This window comes from Mandrillus leucophaeus, unplaced genomic scaffold (genome assembly GCF_000951045.1).
Source record: "Mandrillus leucophaeus isolate KB7577 unplaced genomic scaffold, Mleu.le_1.0 Scaffold1117, whole genome shotgun sequence".
Lineage (NCBI taxonomy): Eukaryota > Metazoa > Chordata > Mammalia > Primates > Cercopithecidae > Mandrillus > Mandrillus leucophaeus.
In genome coordinates, this window is record NW_012099399.1 from 614,707 (window position 1) to 633,985 (window position 19,279).

The 19,279-nt window shown below is 38.4% G+C and overlaps 1 protein-coding gene across 2 annotated transcripts in view; it reads right to left on the reverse strand.

The window, feature by feature from the left end:
• The window catches only part of CPNE8 (copine VIII), a 247,008-nt gene extending 243,644 nt beyond the window's left edge, over positions 1-3,364 (reverse strand). The window contains exon 1 of one of the 2 annotated variants that reach the window (XM_011994105.1): positions 3,170-3,364. In XM_011994105.1, the coding sequence (XP_011849495.1) occupies positions 3,170-3,267 (98 nt within the window). In that variant the 5' untranslated portion in view covers positions 3,268-3,364. The remainder of the gene's footprint in view (positions 1-3,169) is intronic. The other variant, XM_011994097.1, reaches the window with a different exon arrangement.
• Positions 3,365-19,279: the final 15,915 nt, after the last annotated feature.

The window sequence follows — 19,279 nt, forward strand, 5'->3', positions numbered from 1 at the left end:
AAAAGAAAGAAAGAAAGAAAGAAAGAAAGAAAGAAAGAAAGAAAGAAAGAAAGAAAGAAAGAAAGAAAGAAAGAAAGAAAAAGAAAGAAAGAAAGAAAGAAAGAAAGAAAGAAAGAAAGAAAGAAAGAAAAGAGAAAAGAAAGAAAGAGAAAGAAAGAAAAGAAAAGAAAGGAGAGAGAGAAAGAATGAGAAAGAAAGAACCTATTCAAATCTGAGCTGCTTTTGAAGTGTTGGCAAATCCTCAGTCTCTGGTATAGTAAGGCAAGGGAATTCCTTACTCTGCCTGCCCATAGTAAAGCTTAGAGGCCTTCAACTGTGCCTTGTTGCTAAGTGAAATCCCCACAAACTTTCTACAAAACAGGTTCTTGATTCACATTAAAGATAGAGAAAGAGGGAACAGGTATCCCAATGCTGGTTCTATCCCTGTGTTATTTAACCAACTTATTGAAGTTCAAAAGAGAAAGACTTTTACAGAATTCCATACCTGAATCATACATAACACATTTATTCAACAAATGTTATTTCCAATATTATAATGATAGCTAACATTTTTGAAAACATGTTTTTGTTTCATGCATTGTGTAAGTGCTTTCACACATCACCTTGATAACACTCTATATAAGGAAAATACCATAATTATTCTTATTTTTGGAGATAAGAATGCTTAGACAGACTGAATAAGAACTTACTCCAAGATAGCAAGAACAAGTCACAAAGCTAGAATTTTTACTTAGGTCTCTGATGCCAAAGCCCAAACTAAATCACCTTCTATGGTTACAAGATCCAACAAAACTCAAATATTTTTATTTTTGAATTTTAATATATTAAAAATAAATTTAATCCACCTTTTCAGGAACTATTCCTGAACCTATTCCAAAGGCACTAACTTGGGTATTTAATTATGTTTCTGTTTGCCCAAAAGATGCTTTTTATCTCAAACTTATAGTAAATAGTAAGCTGAGTCAGAAGCAACTCAAACAATAGACTAAGCACTAGTGGCCCTGGCAGAGATGCTTGACACTAAGTATTTGCATTCTCTTTCAGGAATTTTTTTTTTCCTATTAGAAATCTTAAAAATTAAAAATAAAATGTCAAAGCAATGTTATGAAAAAAAGCTGGAACAAGGGATTTCCAGGTGCCGAGGCAGCAAACTGAAACAAATTGCCCAGCACACTCACAGAAAACATGCATCAAAAAAGGGGCTCCATTAAACGTGGGCCTTACTGGCAGAATGACCAGTTTAGATATAATTTCCCTTAAAAAGCTCATGGAAAAATTCAGATTTGATGGACAATATTCTTTTATGTTCACTCCAAGTATAGGCCACATGCCATTTAGACTTTGCAGACTGTTGAGTAGAGGATAAGAACTCTAGTAATGCTATTATTGCAGGACTTTTGGCTATCCATTATCTGTATATACCAATAACTTCCCTCTAACATCCAAAACCAGCTTCAGAGAAAAGAAAAAGTCCTGTGAATTCTCTAAAGAGTTTTCCATACAGCTTCACCTGTTCCATTGACAGAAAAATCTCAGGCAGCACTTAAAACAGTGACAGCAATAAGGCAAGAGCTTAATGTTAGCTATCATTATCAGCATGATTATTTCCATAGTCCCAGATCAGTCTTAAGAGGCAGCAGAGCAAACAATCAGGTGATAGTTTCAGGGCTAAAGGCTGTCCTCTACCCTCAAATAATACTTCTACTAGGGTTGCTGGTGCTCGAATTTCCAGCCCCAGAGAAGAATTCCTTTGGCTTTAGGGTCAGTTTGTGAAAATGCAATGTCAAGATTGATGGAATTTTAAACTTATTTACATCAAGATTACTCAAATTTATTAGATTTCTTCAAGGCAAGTTTGCTAAGGAAAGGAAAGGGAGGATCTGAGGGCATAAAAACAATCTTAGGGCAAAAATGGATAAATGAGGAGGCAGTTTTCCAGTGAGACAGACCCAATTATGCAAACAAGGGAGTGGGCTTTAGGGTCAATATTAATTCGCAAACTAATGGCCAATACCAATTTAGCACCGTCGCTTATCTCCTTCTCAAAATCGTCCACAATATAGCAGTGATGTTGCTTTATTTACAGGGCAACTAACCGGAAGAACGTCAGGACAACGAGTTTGTAATTTACAGTCTCTGGACAGGGTTGAAAGTCAGCTTTTTTTTTTTCCTTTTTTAAATTTTTTTAATTTTTTATTTTATTTTATTTATTTATTTATTTTTGAGATGGAGTCTTGCGATGTCGCCCAGGCTGGAGTGCAGTGGCGCGATCTCGGCTCACTACAACCTCCACCTCCCGGGTTCAAGCGAGTCTCCTGTCTCAGCCTCCCAAGTAGCTGGGACTACAAGTGCCCCGCCACCACGCTCAGCTAATTTTCTTATTTTCAGTAAAGACGGGGGTTTCACCATATTGGCCAGGCTGGTCTCGAACTCCTGACCTCGTGATCCGCCCGCCTCGGCCTCTCAAGGTGCTGGGAATACAGGCGTGAGCCACCGCGCCCGGCCGAGAGTCAGTTCTTACAAGCACTCAAATGTGTCTGGGCCCGAAAACAAAACAAAACAAAGTCGTGACTTCCCAGATCTTAGGTAAGGCAACATTCGTCTGCAAGGAGGGCCGAAATTTCTACCTATCAGGCAAAAGGCAAAAAGCCCGGAAGGGTGGGGGAGAAGCAAGCTGGATGGCTCCAGGAAGTGGGTGGGGAGAAAGCTGCCGACGTTGGAGCCAACCCTAGCAACAGAAGGTTTGCACACGCCTAGCAGAGGGAGTCCCGGGCCGAAGCGTGCAGCGGTCACGAGCGCTTTTGGCAGTGCTGTCCCCTTCGATTCCGATCATCACGCAACCATCTAGCCCGGGTTTGGGACGGAAAACAGGCTTGTAAATTGGGCGGCGGCCGGTGTTCTCGCAGCTGAGTCACAGCCCAGCCAACTTTTACAGCGTTTCCCAGAAAGAAAATAAAAAGTCCCAGTCCCGGAGCCCACCACTTGCTTCTAATTCCCACTCCCCTGTGTCACCTGACCCAGGATAACTCCAGCCCCATTGCTGAGATATTTCCCACTCATGGGGCAACTTCTCGCCCGCGCAAAGCCTCGTGGTACCCCGAGCGCTCTCCAAGTGCTACCAACCCCGCAGACAGGAGGGCAGGAGGGAGGCGAAGGGCTGCGTCCTCACCTGCAGGACACGGACACCTCCACTCGCGTGGCCGGGATGGCAGCGCTCAGCTGGTTCAAGTCCCCGATGCCCGCAGTGCTGGTGTAGCGGCTGTCCATATTGGGAGGAGGCGCCTTGGACTTGTCCGGCGCTCACAACCAGAGCTCGGGAGGACTGAGGGCTAGCTCCCGTCAGGCGGGGATGGGGGTTGAGGGTGGAGGCAGAAGAAGGAGGCGGAGGCAGCGCGCAGGATGGGGGAGGGAAGGGCGGAGGCGGACTTCCGCGCAGAGCCACGAGGGAACCACTAGCCAGTACTGGGTGAAACTGACGCTGCCGGGGAAGTGGCGCGCGGGGCTCCCGGCTTCCCAGCCCCCTTCCGGCAGGCAGGAGCCCGGGCGGCGGACACAATCCGTGATCCCCTTCTGGCTGGAGGGGTCAGGCTTGGTGGACCCAGCAAGCAGCCTGATGGAGTAGGGGGCACCAGACGCAGACCCGTACCGTCCAGGACTGCAAGCCCTCGCCGGCTCTGCGAGCTTTTAGGTTTCGTCTCTACCTCTGCACACCCACACTCGCCTCCTGGGCCGCGACAGCTTCCTCCTGTCAATCAGGTGTGGACGGGAAGGTCTCGAAGTTTCCTCGCCTGAGTTGAAAGCTGGAGGTGGGGGTACCTCTGCCGGTTCCTAACTGCCCCGTTATAAGCCCCCCCCCCCCAATTGGTTCTCACCTCGCCCTCGGAGCTCATGGGAGATCCCTCCGTCCCTCCTACTGTGCCCTCAGGCAGATGAGTCTGGTCCTAGCTTCTGGACTGCCCACCGTCGGCCACTTAAGAGTTGGGGACGGTGGGGCATTGTGACGCTCTCCAAACCTTGGAACGCGGTGGCAAAGTGGCCGATCAATATATGGGACAGGTGGGGGCGGGGGGCGGACTCTAAGGAGGAAAGAACAATACTACTTGGGATTTAAGGGAACAATCTGGATTGTGTCTCCCCTTGGTTTTTTGGAGCTTAGAAGTCTAACGGCGACAATCCTCCTACAATAAGGGCTCTTCTGGGTCCCTCGTTTCCAAAGGCATGAAAATTCTGACCTGAAAATGGGGGCGGGGGTGGGTGTCACAACCATATAACGCAGCTCCTTCACCCGACTCCCACCCGCAAGACCTGAGACCTGACGGATTAAAGCAGAGAGGAGTCAGAGTGAGCGCCGCGTTGAGGAAACTGCATTCCAGGGCAGTAAGACTGGTGCCAAGATGCAGTCGCGGCAAAAGCATCCGGAGGTAGATGCGGCGCCCCTCCGTTGCAGAGACCTTTATTCCCCGCGCCTTCAGTCCTGCCTCACCCGAGCGCCTGCGGGTCCCGGGCGCCCGCCACCAGGCGGCGACGGAGAACAGGACGCGGCGCAGCTGGAAGGCGAAGGATGGAGAGGGGGCGGGTGTCCGCCCGCCAGATTCAGCGCTCCAAGCATGGAGTTTCCAGCTGGTTGGGCTAAGTCTGGGAGGAGCAGTTTTTGCGGTGGAGGACTTACCTTGAGTTGTAACATTTTAATCCACTTGTAGCCCCCTGCCTAGAGAATCTGTAGAGGCGGGTGAGAGTGTGTAGGTGCAGTCTTGCCGCTTCCCCTGCCGAGTGTACTTCCCCTGTTTCCATTTGGTTTCCTTTCCTGATTTCCCCACCCACCGCTTTTTCTTTTTCTTTTTTTTCTTCCTCTTGTCCTATTACAAATTAAACTGTACTGTACTGCGATTTGGAAATGCCCTAAAACTCCAGGCATTTCTATTATACTGCTCAAAATTAATTTGGCATAGAAATCTAGATTTTTTGTTTAAGCTCACCAGATTTTTACTTTACAGAAGCCTACTGAAGAAATGAAAGTTGAGAACTTTAGTAGTCAACATGTGGGATACTTACTTCTAATTTGTTTCCACTTTAGTGAGATATAACTGATATATAATGAACTGCACATAAAGTGCGTCCATCATTTGATAAATGTTGACTCATGTATCTCTCCGTGCAGCCATCACCAAAATCAAAATAATGAATCATTCCATCACCCCAAAAATTTTCTTATGTACCTCCTTTCATCACTGAAACAACCCTCTAAGCAACCTCTGATCTTTATGTCACTATAGATGAGTTTGCATTTTTAAAAATTGTGTATGTGGAATCATAAAGCAGGTAGTATTTTTGGTCTGGCTTCTTCTACTAAGCAAAATTCTTTTGAGATTCATCTATGTTAGCATCAATAGTTCATTCTATTTTTTTTAACTGAATAGTATTTCGTTGTATATATGCGCTATAAATTGTCCATTCACCTGTTGATGGACATTTTGGTTGTTCGAACTTTGGGCAATTACAAATAAAACTGATATGAACATATATGTACAACTCTTTCTGTGGACATATGTTTACATTACTTCTGAGTAAGTACCTAGGAGTGGAATAGCTGGATCATATGGAATGTGTATGTTTAACTTTTTAAGAAACTATTAAGGCCAGGTACGGTGGCTCATGCCTGCAATCCCAGCATTTTGGGAGGCCAAGGTGGGCGGATCACAAGGTCAAGAAATCGAGACCATCCTGGCCAACATGGTGAAGCCCCATCTCTACTAAAAATACAAAAATTAGCTGGGCATGGTGGCACCTGCCTGCAGTCCCAGCTACTCAGAGGCTGAGGCAGGAGAATCTCTTGAACCCAGGAGGCGGAGGTTGCAGTGACCTCAGATCACACCATTGCACTGCAGCCTAGCAACAGAGCGAGACTCCGTCTCAAAAAGAAAAAGAAAAAGAGACTATTAAACTTTTTTTCAAAATAGTTTTACTACTTTTCTTTCCCACAACAGTATATGAGAGATCTGGTTGCACACATCCTTGCCAACATTTATTATGGTCTTTTAAATTTTAGCTTATCTAACAGATGTGTAGTAATATCTCATGTGGCTTAATGACTAATGATGTTGAACGTATTTTCCTATGTCTTTTTGCTATATGTATATGTATCTTCTTTGGTGAAGTGTCGTCATATATTTTACTTGTTTTTTATTAGATTTTGGTTTCCTTATTTGTGAGTTTTGAAAATTCTTTATTCTGTATCCAAGACCTTTATCACATGTGGTTTACAAAATATTTTCTGACAGTCTGTAGCTTGTGTTTTCATTCTCTTAACTGTTATCAAAGAGAAAAAGTTTCTAATTTTGATGAATGTAGTTCTTCAACTTTATCTATTATAAATCAAAATATTGATGTCAAAACTGAGAAATATTTGTCTAATGTGAGATCACAAAAATTATCATCTTCTATACTTTCCCCTAGAAATTTCATAGTTTTAGGTTTTACATTTATCTCTATAATTTATTTTGATTTTTCTAATCAAAGTTCTTATTTTTACACATTGTCATCAGATTTTTCCAGCACCATTTGTTGAAAATACTACCATTTTTCATTGAAAAATCCTTGCATCCTTTGCCAAAAATTAACATATATCTATGAGTCAATTTTTTAGACTCTATCCTATTCCATTGACCTATTTGTATTTCTTTAAACCAATGCCACCGAGTCTTGATTACTGTGGCTTTAAAATAATTCTTAAAGTCAGGTAGTATAACTTTTCCAACTTTGATCCTCTTCAAAATTGGTTTTTCATTTTTAATCCTTCTCATTTTCGTACAAATTTTAGAATCAGCTAGACAAGGTCCACAAAAAGTCTTGTTGAGATTTTCACTGGGGTTGCATTAATTCTGTCAACAAATTAGAGAATAATTGACATTTGGTCCAAATTATTCTTCTGATCTATGAACATTATGTATCTTTCCATTTATTTAGGTCTTCCGTAGTATCTGTCAGCAGTGGACTGGTGTGCTTAAGGAGAGAGAGATTTGGAAAATACAGACAGAGAACAAGGCCATGTGGAGACAGAGGCAGAGACTGAAGTTGTGCCACCAAAGGCAAAGAATATCAAGTATCGTCAGTAACCTCAGGAAGCTGGAAGAGGCCAGGAAAGATTTTTCTTAGAGACCTTGGAAGGAGCCTGACCCTGGAACACCCTGAATTTAGACTTCTGGCCCCCCAAAACTGTAAAAGAATAAATTTCTATCGTTTTAAGCAATTCGGTTTGCAGTAATTCATTACAGCAGCCCTAGGAAAAGTAATACATATCGATAACATTTATTATTTCCATTTTGCTGACTTTTTCAAGTTCTGTGCTTATAAATTCGTCATAGTGAAGTAAGCTTTAAATAAAACTTTGAGAGTATATTCAAATTCTGTTGCTAGAGTTAGCACAATATGGAAAGGAATATAATTTTTAAAAAATAAAATTTAATAATATAAATTATGACACGTCTAAACTTTTATTTTGGAGATTTTATAATAAAAAGTTTATATTTGTTAAAATTCATTTAAATTAATAATATAAAGCCCTTGGAATATGCTATAAATCAAAGATAAGTTACATTTACTACAACATAATAAGCCATCATTCACTGAATCAGTGATTTAGCAAACATTAATTCAATGTCTGCTATGCACTAGGCACTGTACTAGATCTAAGAGCTAAAACGCCTTCTGGCACTTACAGACCAAGTAAAAATTAGCAAGGAGATACATTATTTGGTAAAGATTATACTGACTGAATCATCGAGCTCTGTTTTTTAAATAGTTTCAACTTTTATTTTAGATCTCTGAGGTACATGTATAGGTTTGTTAAAGAGAGAGATTTTGTGATGCTGACGTTCAGGTTGCAAATGATCCTGTTGCCCAGATAGTGAGCATAGTTACCAAAAGTTAGTTTTTCAACCTTTGCCTCCATCCTTCCCGCCCCCCTCTATTAGTCCCCAGTGTCTGTTTTTGCCATCTTTATGTCCGTGAGCACCCAAAGTTTAGTTCTCACATATAAGTAAGAATGTGCAGTATTTGGTTTTCTGTTCCCGAATTAATTTTCTTAGAATAATGGCCTCTAGCTGCATCTGTGTTACAAAGAACATGATTTTGTTCATTTTTATGGCTGCCTAGTATTTCAATGGTGTATACGTACTATATTTTCCTTATCCAATCCACTGTTGACAGGCGCCTACATTAATTGCATATCTTGGTTATTGTGAATCAAGGAGTTCTTTTCATTTCTGAGATTTTTATTATTTCACGAGATTAGAGAAGACTTCAATTTGTAAATTAAATGATTATTAAACATTATTTTCAGAAGGACTTATTTACAAAATAGCTTCATTAAGGAGAGGCTAATGAGAAAAACATATGAAGAGAAAGACCAAACAAACAAGAAAAAAAAAAAAAAACACTGTTGAGGCTCCAATGAGAGCAACAAAACAGAAAGAAAGGAACATACTTTTTGAAGCATGTCCCTGAAACAGTGTATACTTATAATATAAGGATAAAATGTATTTACCTTGCCTGGCAAGTGATGTATCAGCTCACATATAAATCCAAAACAAATTGGACTGAGCATTTTTTCAGGGTATAGCTTCATCATGGGACATTTGCTCTATTGGCTCCAACAACTATCCTAGCCAAAGATAAGTCAGAAATACCAGCATTGCCATATGCTAACCTTTAAAATACCTTCAGGAAATTGAAGAAAATATGTAGTTCTCTACCCTCTGTGGATAGCTTTATAATTACTTTAACTACTAGACCTGCTCTATGAAATCACAGCTTAAAATAAAATAAACCTATATCACAGCAAAAATGGGCTAATTGTTCAATTTGGGGGAGTGGCAGATGACAGAAAACATTGTGATGAGTGGCCAAAACATGTTTTCTGAGTACCTGCCTTCTCTCTGGATCAGATAACCACCTGGTTTTAAACCATACAAAGTGGATCAAGTCTGTAAACAATTCAATCATTTCAAACATTAAAATTGTCAATATCACTAACACTTTTTGCTTAAAGTTACCTTTGTGACCAAGATCAGTGTCTCACCAACCTCATCAATTACCACCTTGCCAATCTCTAAGACAGTCGGAAGACTATCACTTTTAAAATCAACTTTAAAATACTACAAATAATAACAAAGTTAAGATCTGTCATGAATAAGTGTCTAGGGACAGTAAATCCATATTTTAATCAAGTGACACTTTTCTAAGGGACCATGTATGATTATTTAGGTAAACCTAGTCTCAACTAAATGTTTCCAAAGTAAATTTTACACTTGAGAGCACATAGAATGCAAAATCTTTTAAATTTCAGAATTTCACACTTCATATTGAAGCATATAATTTATTTCACATGATGTTTTGAAGATCTTGGGTTGGTTTAGATATTTGTTTTCCATTATCACAGAGTCAACTGGCTCCACCCACTGGCTATTCAGTAAAGGGAGGCCATAAACTTGCAGGAGTCAAGGGAGAGTGTAAATCAGGAAGGTGAGCAAACTGAGGTTAGTTGTTTTACTATAACTGAATATTTTATTATTTGTAATGATAATATTTCAGCTATCTATTGTCGTATAACTAGCCCTCCAGCATTTAGTCATGCAAAACAACATGATTTTACTCTTTTTCACGAGTCTTTGGGTCAGGAATTAGGGCAGGGCTTGGCCAGGCAGTTCTGCTCCATGTAGCAGCTGTTTGGGTCATACACATGGCTGCATTCAGCTAGAGGCTGGCTGGACTGGAAAATCCAACAGGGCTTCATTCCTGTGTCTGGCAGCTCAGTGCCTTTCCCCCATGTAGCTGCTCTGTGGTCTCTCCTCCTTCTCAAGTCTCTCCTGAGCTTCTCCACAACATGGTGGCTGACTTTCCCAGACCAAAAGTGGAAGCCGCCAGGCCTCTGAAAGCCTCGGCCCAGAACTGGCACAGTGTCACTGATTTCTAATTGTCAAAGCAAGTCTCAAGGCCAGTGTAAGGGTTGGATGGAGAGGGGTGACCAACTTGACTTACAGGGTAGAGCAGCATGCACATATTATGAGGGAAGGAATTGTTGGAAGGCATCCTTGGAGACTACCTACTTAAAATAGTCAATAGAGGCTAAAATAGCATGTATCCCTCATTTTAAAAAAGACATTGATATATTTTTTTCACTAGTTTAGACTTTTTCTGTTTGAAAAGAACAAATACATTTAAGGAACCAGAAATCTCGTAGCATACGTTGTAATGAGTAGGCTCACAGTAGTGAGCAAGTATTTGTCTTGAAGAATTGCTGTTATGCCAACTATAGGCTGAACAGTGGAGGTGGAGGAAGAAATAGAGAAGACATGAATGATATCTTCCCTCCTTCCAAGTATCTTGGAAGACCCAGCTTCAATTCATTACACCAATGAAGAATATGAAAGAGCAAGAAATAAGCAATGATTTGTCATGAGATAATGTGGTATAGACTAATGTGATTGATGCTCAAGAAAATACATATTAATGAGAAAGACAAGCTATTAAAACTTTCCTGGAAAAATGGGACTTAACACTTTCCAACAGGTAAAAAAAAAAAAGACAACTGACCAATATAGAAGAGGGTGATAATATAAGTAAATATAGAAGTAAAATTAAATACTACGTATGTTTGCACAGTAGAAAAGACAACCAAACTCACCAAAGAAGTGTACAAATTTGGATAGACAACACAAAGTTATCCTAAAAGATCTTGTAATTAAAGTGAGGATATGTAAAAGTTTTAGCAATCTAAAATTATACAATTCTGAACTGTAGTAGAGTAGCCATGAGTCACAAGTGGCTATTTAAATGAATTACTATTTAATAAAATTTAAAATGCAGTTCTTCAGTTGCACCATTAGGTGGGTGCAAAAATAATTGCAGTTTTTGCAATTAAAAGTAATGGCAAAAACTGCAAGTACTTGTGCACTAACCTAATACATTTCAAGTGTTCAATATCCACACATGGCTATGGGCTACCCTATTGAATAGTGCAGGTGATAGAATATTTCCTTTACTCTCCAAAGTTCTTTTTTTTTTTTTTTTTGGAGATGGCGTCTCACTCTGTCACCCAGGCTGGAGTGCTGGAGTGCAGTGGTGCGATCTCAGCTCACTGCAACCTCCACCTCCCAGGCTCAAGCAATTCTCCTGCTTCAGCCTCCCAAGTAACTGGGATTACAGGTGCACACCACCATGCTCAGCTAATTTTTGTATTTTAGTTGAGATGGGGCTTCACCATGTTGGCCAGACTGGTTTCGAACTCCTGTCCTCAAGTGACCTGCCTGCCTGGGCCTCGCAAAGTGCTGGGATTACAGGCGTGAGGCACCATGCCCGGCCTACTCTCTAAAGTTCTACTGGATAGTGCTGACAACCTATTCTACTTCCTAAATATTTCTTAAATCTCCTCAACTTTCACATTCTTTCCACCACTCCATTAATGATAGACATTAGTTCAGTCTATTGTGATCTCTCACCCCGGTTAATGCAACACTCTCCTACCTTGTCTCCCTGTTTCCAGTCCCTTCCTCCAATCTGCTCCCCATTCCATGGCTAGAATGCACTTTATAAAACATTAATCTGATCTTGTCAAAATCTTTCCTAAATTATTCATACCATTCTCCTTGCCTGTAATACTCCTCTCTGCCTTCTTCTTTAGCTAACACAACATATTTGGCCCCAAATCAGATGTCACTTCCTCAACAAAGCCTTTTCAAGTACTTCTGAGCCTCAGTATTCCTACCTGTTAAATGGTACCATTATGTGTGATATACAGTTAGTTAAAATTAGAGAAAATGTATGTAATTCATTTAGCACTTAACACTTAAAATGAGAGTAGTGATGCTGATTATAGTGAAGACCATAATTTGGTGGTGATGGTTTAAACACTCTAACTCTATTTTCTTACGTAAGCTTCCCAGAGGAGCGTTCCAAGTGTGACCTATCTCCCAAGTAATAATTTAAAATTACTTACGTGGCCTATATGACTAAGAGGCATCTACATTCACTACAGTTCAGCTGCACAGCCTTCCCTGAACTATTCTAACTTACTTTGCCCCTCTCCTTCTCAAAGCTTTTAAACTGTACTGCTTTTTAATTCTGTCTTACTTGGCCAGCTCCTGTTCAGTCCTCATGGCCTACCTAAAATGTCATTTCCTCATGGATGTATTCAATAAATACTCTCGTCTGCATTGCTTTTTTAAATAATGAATCTAGCAGGACAACTTAATGCATAGAGAAGAGACATATATGAAATTTGAGGATTCTTTTATCTAATAAAGAAAATAGCAGTATGTTTCTTCTAGAGTTGTAGACATTTATTTGAATATGATTACTCAGTGATACCCAGCTAACATTGAGAGACTTCCTAGAATAAAGCCTTTACTCCTTGAAATTCAGATGTCTTTGAAAGGGGCCTGTCCATAAGAATTTTACAAGGATATTTTTTCATGATTATTAAGCACAGAACAAGACTTATTTTTTATAAATGTTTTCAGCCTCTAAATTTATCAAAAATGTCTTCTAAGTAGCTTTTCACTAAATCTGCTAATTCAGAGAGTTTGATTTTTCAAGACTGTCAAAAGAAATCCATTTGCAAGAATGAATCAGAAAGGCAGGCCTAAAGAATTCTGAAACTTTTTAAAAGAACACAAGAAAAAATACATTCTTATAAAAGGAATATGAAGTCTAAAATATTTTGCACCTACAGACACCTTCCTAAATGCTCAAAATAAGCGATCACTTTTAACTATCATAATTAGAATAAGTATTATTTGACAATTTGCTTAATACCTATTTCCCCTGCTAGATTTTGAGCCTCAAGGGCATAGAAGTCCATCTGTCTTACTCACTGGTTGTCCCCTGCACTCAGTGTACACCGATGTGAGTGAGGTGCTATGTGGCCAAGGACTGTTGAAAGTATCTAAATTCACTTGGATATGTTGAGTTCAGCGACAGCTGAGCACTTGGATGGATTGTCCAACAGGCATTTGGAACTGGTGAGAGTACAAGATTGTTGACACTGGAATCAATAGCTTAGAATTAGTAGTGGATGCCAAGTATTTTGGTGAGTACTCCAAGAAAGAAAGGAAAAGAAGAAAAATAAGGATCAAATCTGATGCGTATCTGGCCTTGGGAGAGAAGGACAAAGAAATTTCCCACCAAGGAAACAAGTTGGGAAGAAGGACGTGGACAAATAAGAAAAGAAAAACAAACAAACAAAAAAAACAGCATCAAGACACTAAATAAAAAGAGGAAGCTATTAAAGATAAAGATGTCAATGGGATCATTGTGGTAGAAGCTGCAAAGGCCACATTCCTGCCTTGTTTTTGTTGTCCCTGTGGGTTGCCTCACTCTTTTTCTTGGGCAGTTACCAATGTTACAGAATCCTCTAAAGATTTTCTGTAATCATCCAAGGACTGTCGTTCAGATTCTTCTGCCAAAATGTCCTAGAACCCCAACGGTAGCTCCCACTGTGATGTCTTGAGAATAAAGCCCACCCTACTTCACATGTCATTAAGCCAGAAAATAGCTCTTAAGTAAGCAACTACATGGCTGAGGACCTTACATAGGAACAATCCCCTCTGGCCTACTATGGCCAGATGTATGAAGAACTAATGCCTCATTTCCAAACCTGATTTTAGATTGCTGCTAGAGCAGGCAGATAAGCATTAATTAGTATGTGGTCAGAGTCTGCTCCGGTTTCTTTACTGCTTGGACAATTAGAATGTGCACCCATGCAAAAAAGTAAAAGTTTTACTGAAAACTAGAGAAATAGAAACAGAGAGGAAAAAAGAATATAAATCTTGGGTGTTTAGTAACTTGTTATAATTGACATTCTTATGAGTTAACCTAGCCTTTTGGTATATTTGAAAATAATTATTTTAATTAGAAAATGTTAAAATACTACAGAACCTTTCTCTAACTGTCCAAGAGATTCAGGCAAAACTTGTAATTCACAAAACTGTTTTTCATAGTTATGTTAATTGCTGTTAAATTTACCATAATTTTCTCATAACAGGTGCAATATTCTTTACTGAAAGTTCAAATAATTAAATTATTGTTTCACAAGTGAGTCCCTTAGAATCTTGTAAGGTTTGGCTGGGTGTAAAGGCTCACACCTGTAATCCCAGCACTTTGGGAGGCCAAGGCAGTTAGATCACTTGAGGCCAGGAGTTCCAGATCAGCCTGGCCAACCTGGTGAAACCCCATCTCTACTAAAAATACAAAAATTAGCTGAGCATGGTAGTGGGTGCCTGTAATTCTCACTACTTGGGAGGTTGAGGCAGAAAAGTCTGATATAGAAAAGAACAAATTGATATACTGGACTTCATCAAAATTAAAAATGTTTATTATTTCAAAGACATTCTTAAGAGAATAAAGACAAATCACATAGGAGAGGAAATATGTTGCAAAACATATATCTGATCTATGACAAGAATATATAAAGAACTCAAAACTTAACAAACCTAACAACACAATTTGAAAAATTGAAAAAACATTTGAACACACACACACTTCACCAAAGAAAATATACAGACAACAAATAAATACTTCAAAAAATGCTCAACATCATTAATTGTTAGAAAAGTGCAAATTAAAATCACAGTGAGATACTAGAGCACACATATTAGAATGGCTAAATAAAAAAAAAATGGCTATTCCAAGTATTGGTGAGGATATGGAGTAACTGGAACTTTTATATACTGCTGGTGGAAATGTAAAATGATGCAGCCACTTTGGAAAACAGTTCGGAAGTCTGGACATTTATTCTTAAAAGTTAAACATACACTGATCATATGATGTGTGAGTTTAACATACACTCATCATATGATCACATGATGTAGCCATTCAACCACTAGGTATTTGCACAAGTAAACATATATTCATACAAAGATACATACATGAATGTGCATAGCAGCTTTATTTGTAATACTGAAAAAGCAAAACAGTGGGTAGTGATGGATATAATCATAATCTTGACTGTGGTGGTGCTTTCTCGATTGAACACATATGTCAAAATGTATCAAAATGAACAATTTAATTATGTATAGTTTATTGTATGTCAATAAAACCTCAATAAAGCTTTTTTTTTTTTTTTAAATGCACATACCATTTAACCTGGCATTTCCAATTGAGGAATATATTGTACAGAAATGTTTGCAAATGTGAAATTATATTTGCCTAAGGTTACCTATTACACCAGTAAACAATATCAAAAGACTGGAAACAAATTAAGTGTTCATCAGTAAGGAATTTGATAAATAAAGCATGTTTCACAGTTGAATATCAGGCAGGCATACTAAAGAATATTTATTTTTAGTAGAGATGAGGTTTCACCATGTTGGCCAGGCTGGTCTCCAACTCCTGACCTCAGATGATCTGCCCACCTCAGCTTCCCAAAGTGCTGGTATTACAGGTGTAAGCCATCGCGCCTGGCTGGATAAAATGATTATTAAGTGACCTTGTCACTCAATTGAGGGAAGACAGCTTTTATTCTCAAATCTTTGTTATAATACATACAGTTAGCTAAAACTCTTAATTCTTTAAATACGTAATAAATATTTCTTAGATCTCTGGAGAAATATTCAAGCAATTCAATTTTTCCAACTATTGCTTGTTTTTTACCCCAACAGCGATCCTTTCCAAACCACTGGCCACAAAGATGCTAAAAGCGTCTTACTTGCAGGTGTGTTTTCTCTCACTTTCCTTCCCACCATTCCTTTCTTTCTGCCTCCTTCTGTTTTCTTTTCATAAACTATGAAATATCACACTATGCCACAGATTTGTAGTGGCCTCTGGGATACTACATTTTTGGTATAGTAGCTCTCCATATGGCAGAGAGAAAAAAACTGATTTCTATGCATTCTGTCTGGTGTTTATAGGATCTCAATGTATCTCTATTAGGAGCTTTTAAAATCAGTACAAGAAAACTCATGCTTATCCCAGCATGAATCAACAGGTCAAAGAATGTCAACAAACATTGAAAAGAGAAATTAATATTTAAAAGTTCTATTCATTAATTCCATGTATATTTTAGAATGGCTTACCTTCAAGAGGCCACTAAAACCATTTTCCACTAAATCTTAGGTTTTGGTGATGGTGGGTGTGGTGGTGGTTGTTATGCTTGTTTTAAGAAGCATTTCTAGTGTGACTCATTGTATTAGCTGGGCAGTTAATTGTTCTGATTGCCAAGATTGATGACTACATTGGATTTTAAAATTTTTAAAAATTTGGTGGCTGGGTGCGGTGCCTCACGCCTGTAATCCTAGCACTTTACACGGCCAAGGAGGGCAATCACTTGAGGTCAGGAATTTGAAACCAACCTGGCCAACATGGTGAAACACCATCTCTGTTAAAAATACAAAAATTACCTGGGCATGGTGGCACATGCCTCTAGGTTGCAGTGAGCCAAAATCATTCCACTGGACTCTAGCCTGGGTGATGGAGTGAGACTCTGTCTTAAAAAAAAAAAAAAAAAATAGATATATTTTCTTTCTTGATACTACACTAACATTCAAAGAATCACAGGTTGGAAGGACGAAATATTCTTATTCTTCACAAGAGACTTTTTTCTGCCACTTTTTTTTTATTATGACTATAGCCAAAAATAGCAGGATATTATGTAACTTCAATATATGGAATGCTAGATACATCTTCAGTGCAAATGTCTTTTCATAAACCTGCTTTATTTTTCACACAAATGGTAGCTCCATGACTCCAGAATTTGCAAGTGAAAGATAAAGTTCCAGATGGTTAACAACAGCATAAAAGGTCCACATAAATAGATTTGGCTAAGGAAGCAAAAAGTTGTATGTAGTCCAATACACATAGTCAAACCACCGGGGAAAAAATTAAAACAACATTAAAAACTTCAAATATGCTCTTTTTTTGTTTCTGGTTGCAACTGATGTCTACCTGGCCCTCCACAATTGCAAACACAAAACATGTTTTCACCCAAAACAAAATGACCCACAAAAAAATAATTGAGTCAGCTTCCAACAGACCGTGGCCATCCATCAGCTGACAGTGAGCCAATACACCTGACTGCTGAGGCCAGGGTCTGGCACACAGTGACTTATGGTAAATATGTATTGAACGGATTAAAAATGGGAGGGTTTTTTTTTAATGTGAAGGAAAATCGGCAAAGTTAACTGGGAGGCAGTATGATTTTTCAATTCAGAGAGTTTTTAAAACCTAGAATTCTAATAATAAAGATGTTTTGTTTTGTACATATGTATTATAAGCTATGAATGACATGTAAAAATGTATACATTAAGCATTTCAGAACCTCAAATGAAATTCGCTGTATCAGATCACTCGTGAGGCAGTGAGAGTCAAAGTTGATGTATATTAAATAAGATCAACAACTACTTCTCACCAAAACCTTGTGAAGTAAGTATTATTTAAAATAAGTATTATTTAATCCCATCGCATGTAAGAAAATTTAGAGTTAGGGAAGCTCCGTGACTTAAAGGTCACATATCTAGAGCAAGTGGCAAATGGCTCCAATCAAATAACTCCAAAGGTTGAATTCTTCTCACTATAGCACTTACCTTCCCTTCCCTCATAGCCAATCTGTTCCTCCTCTGTATGTCCATAGCATTTACAATTGCTCATAATCATTTAGCTCTGCTGACACAGCCTATAATTGTGTATCATTTTATCTATTTACTATTTTATTAATTTCCGTTCTTTTCATTTTGTTCTTTTCTTGTGTGTCTTTTGTCTCTGTTTTCATTTTTTCTGAGTTACTAAGTTTAATGTTTAGTTTTTCACTTTTTTGTATTATAATACAAGGACTTAAAGCCATGAATTTCCCTATAATACTGCTTTAGCTGCATTCCACAAGTTTTAATATAGAGTGCAGTTGCCCCTCAGTATCCAGGGGGCTTGGTTCCAGGACCCATATGGACACCAACATCCTCAAGTCTCTGATATAAAATGGCACAGTATTGCATATAATCCCTGCACATCCTCCAGTATATTTTAAAGCATCTCTAAATTATTTATATTAGTACAACAATACAGTGTAAATGTTATGTAAATAGTTATTATGCTGTACTTTTTAGGGAATAATGACAAAAAAAAGTCCGTACATAAATGAAATATTTTTTAAAATATTCTTTATCTGTGGTTGGTTGAATCCATGGATGTGAAACTCACAGGTGCAGAGGGCTGACTGTTGCTTTATAATACTTTACAAATTTCATTTTAACCAATTGATTGTATGCTGTCTTTTTTCTCAAAAGTGTATCTTATCACCTTTCTATTATTGATTAATAATCCAATTACAATGTTGTCTGATAAAAAGGATTATATAAAAACAGTTTTGAGTGTATGAAGACTTATTTTATGATCTTATACATGTTTAGTTCAAGTAATTGTCCATAAATCTTCAAACATCACCATAAGAGGTCTTGAGAGGTCATTTAGTATTTATCTCTGTCTCAGGCTCTGAAAGATAGATAAATAGATAAGTCCTTGCCCAAGGATATATTTTGTAATTTGATTGAAAACTCTCTAATAATACATCTGCTTTGGTGGAAAGGGAGATTCAATAAATAGAGAAAACAACAGCATCAAAGCAAACATTTAGGTTTGTGCAGCAAGTAGATTTCAGTTCAATACATAACTAACATCATAGCTTCATAAATTAAATCTATGGGCATTTAGAGTTATGCTACAATAGAAATACCTTCTTTTGGAAGAGTAGATAGAGGATAGAGAGCTAGATAGAAGATGGATAGATAGAAGATAGATAGATAGATAGATACATAGATACATAGATACATAGATAGATAGACTCTCGACAGGTTTTGTTTTGGAAAAGTATATCCACAATTTTTCTGGCTCCTGACTCACGCATGTAACATTCTGATAATATTCGCAGCTCAAACTATCTGACCAGCAGGTGGCACATGCCTACCTTCTGGGGGAGTGCAAATAACCATTAACGGACTTTCTTAAAATAACTTTACTTCCTGCTGTTGTGAACAGCTGTGACTGTTCAGATTCAAATTTTTGTATTACTTTTGTTTTAACTAAAGATTTCTTTGCCCTTTCTGCTATTTAGAGTACTACTTCAATCAAATAGAAATAGGACCCTGTTTTAAAAAGAATTAATGGCATTTATTCCTTAACGTATTATGCTTCCTCAAACTCTATTCATAAGATACTCAATGGAATAAGATTATTATTTATAATAAGTTAAGCTTATATTCTTAAATAAGATATTAAATCAATACCACAATAATATAAA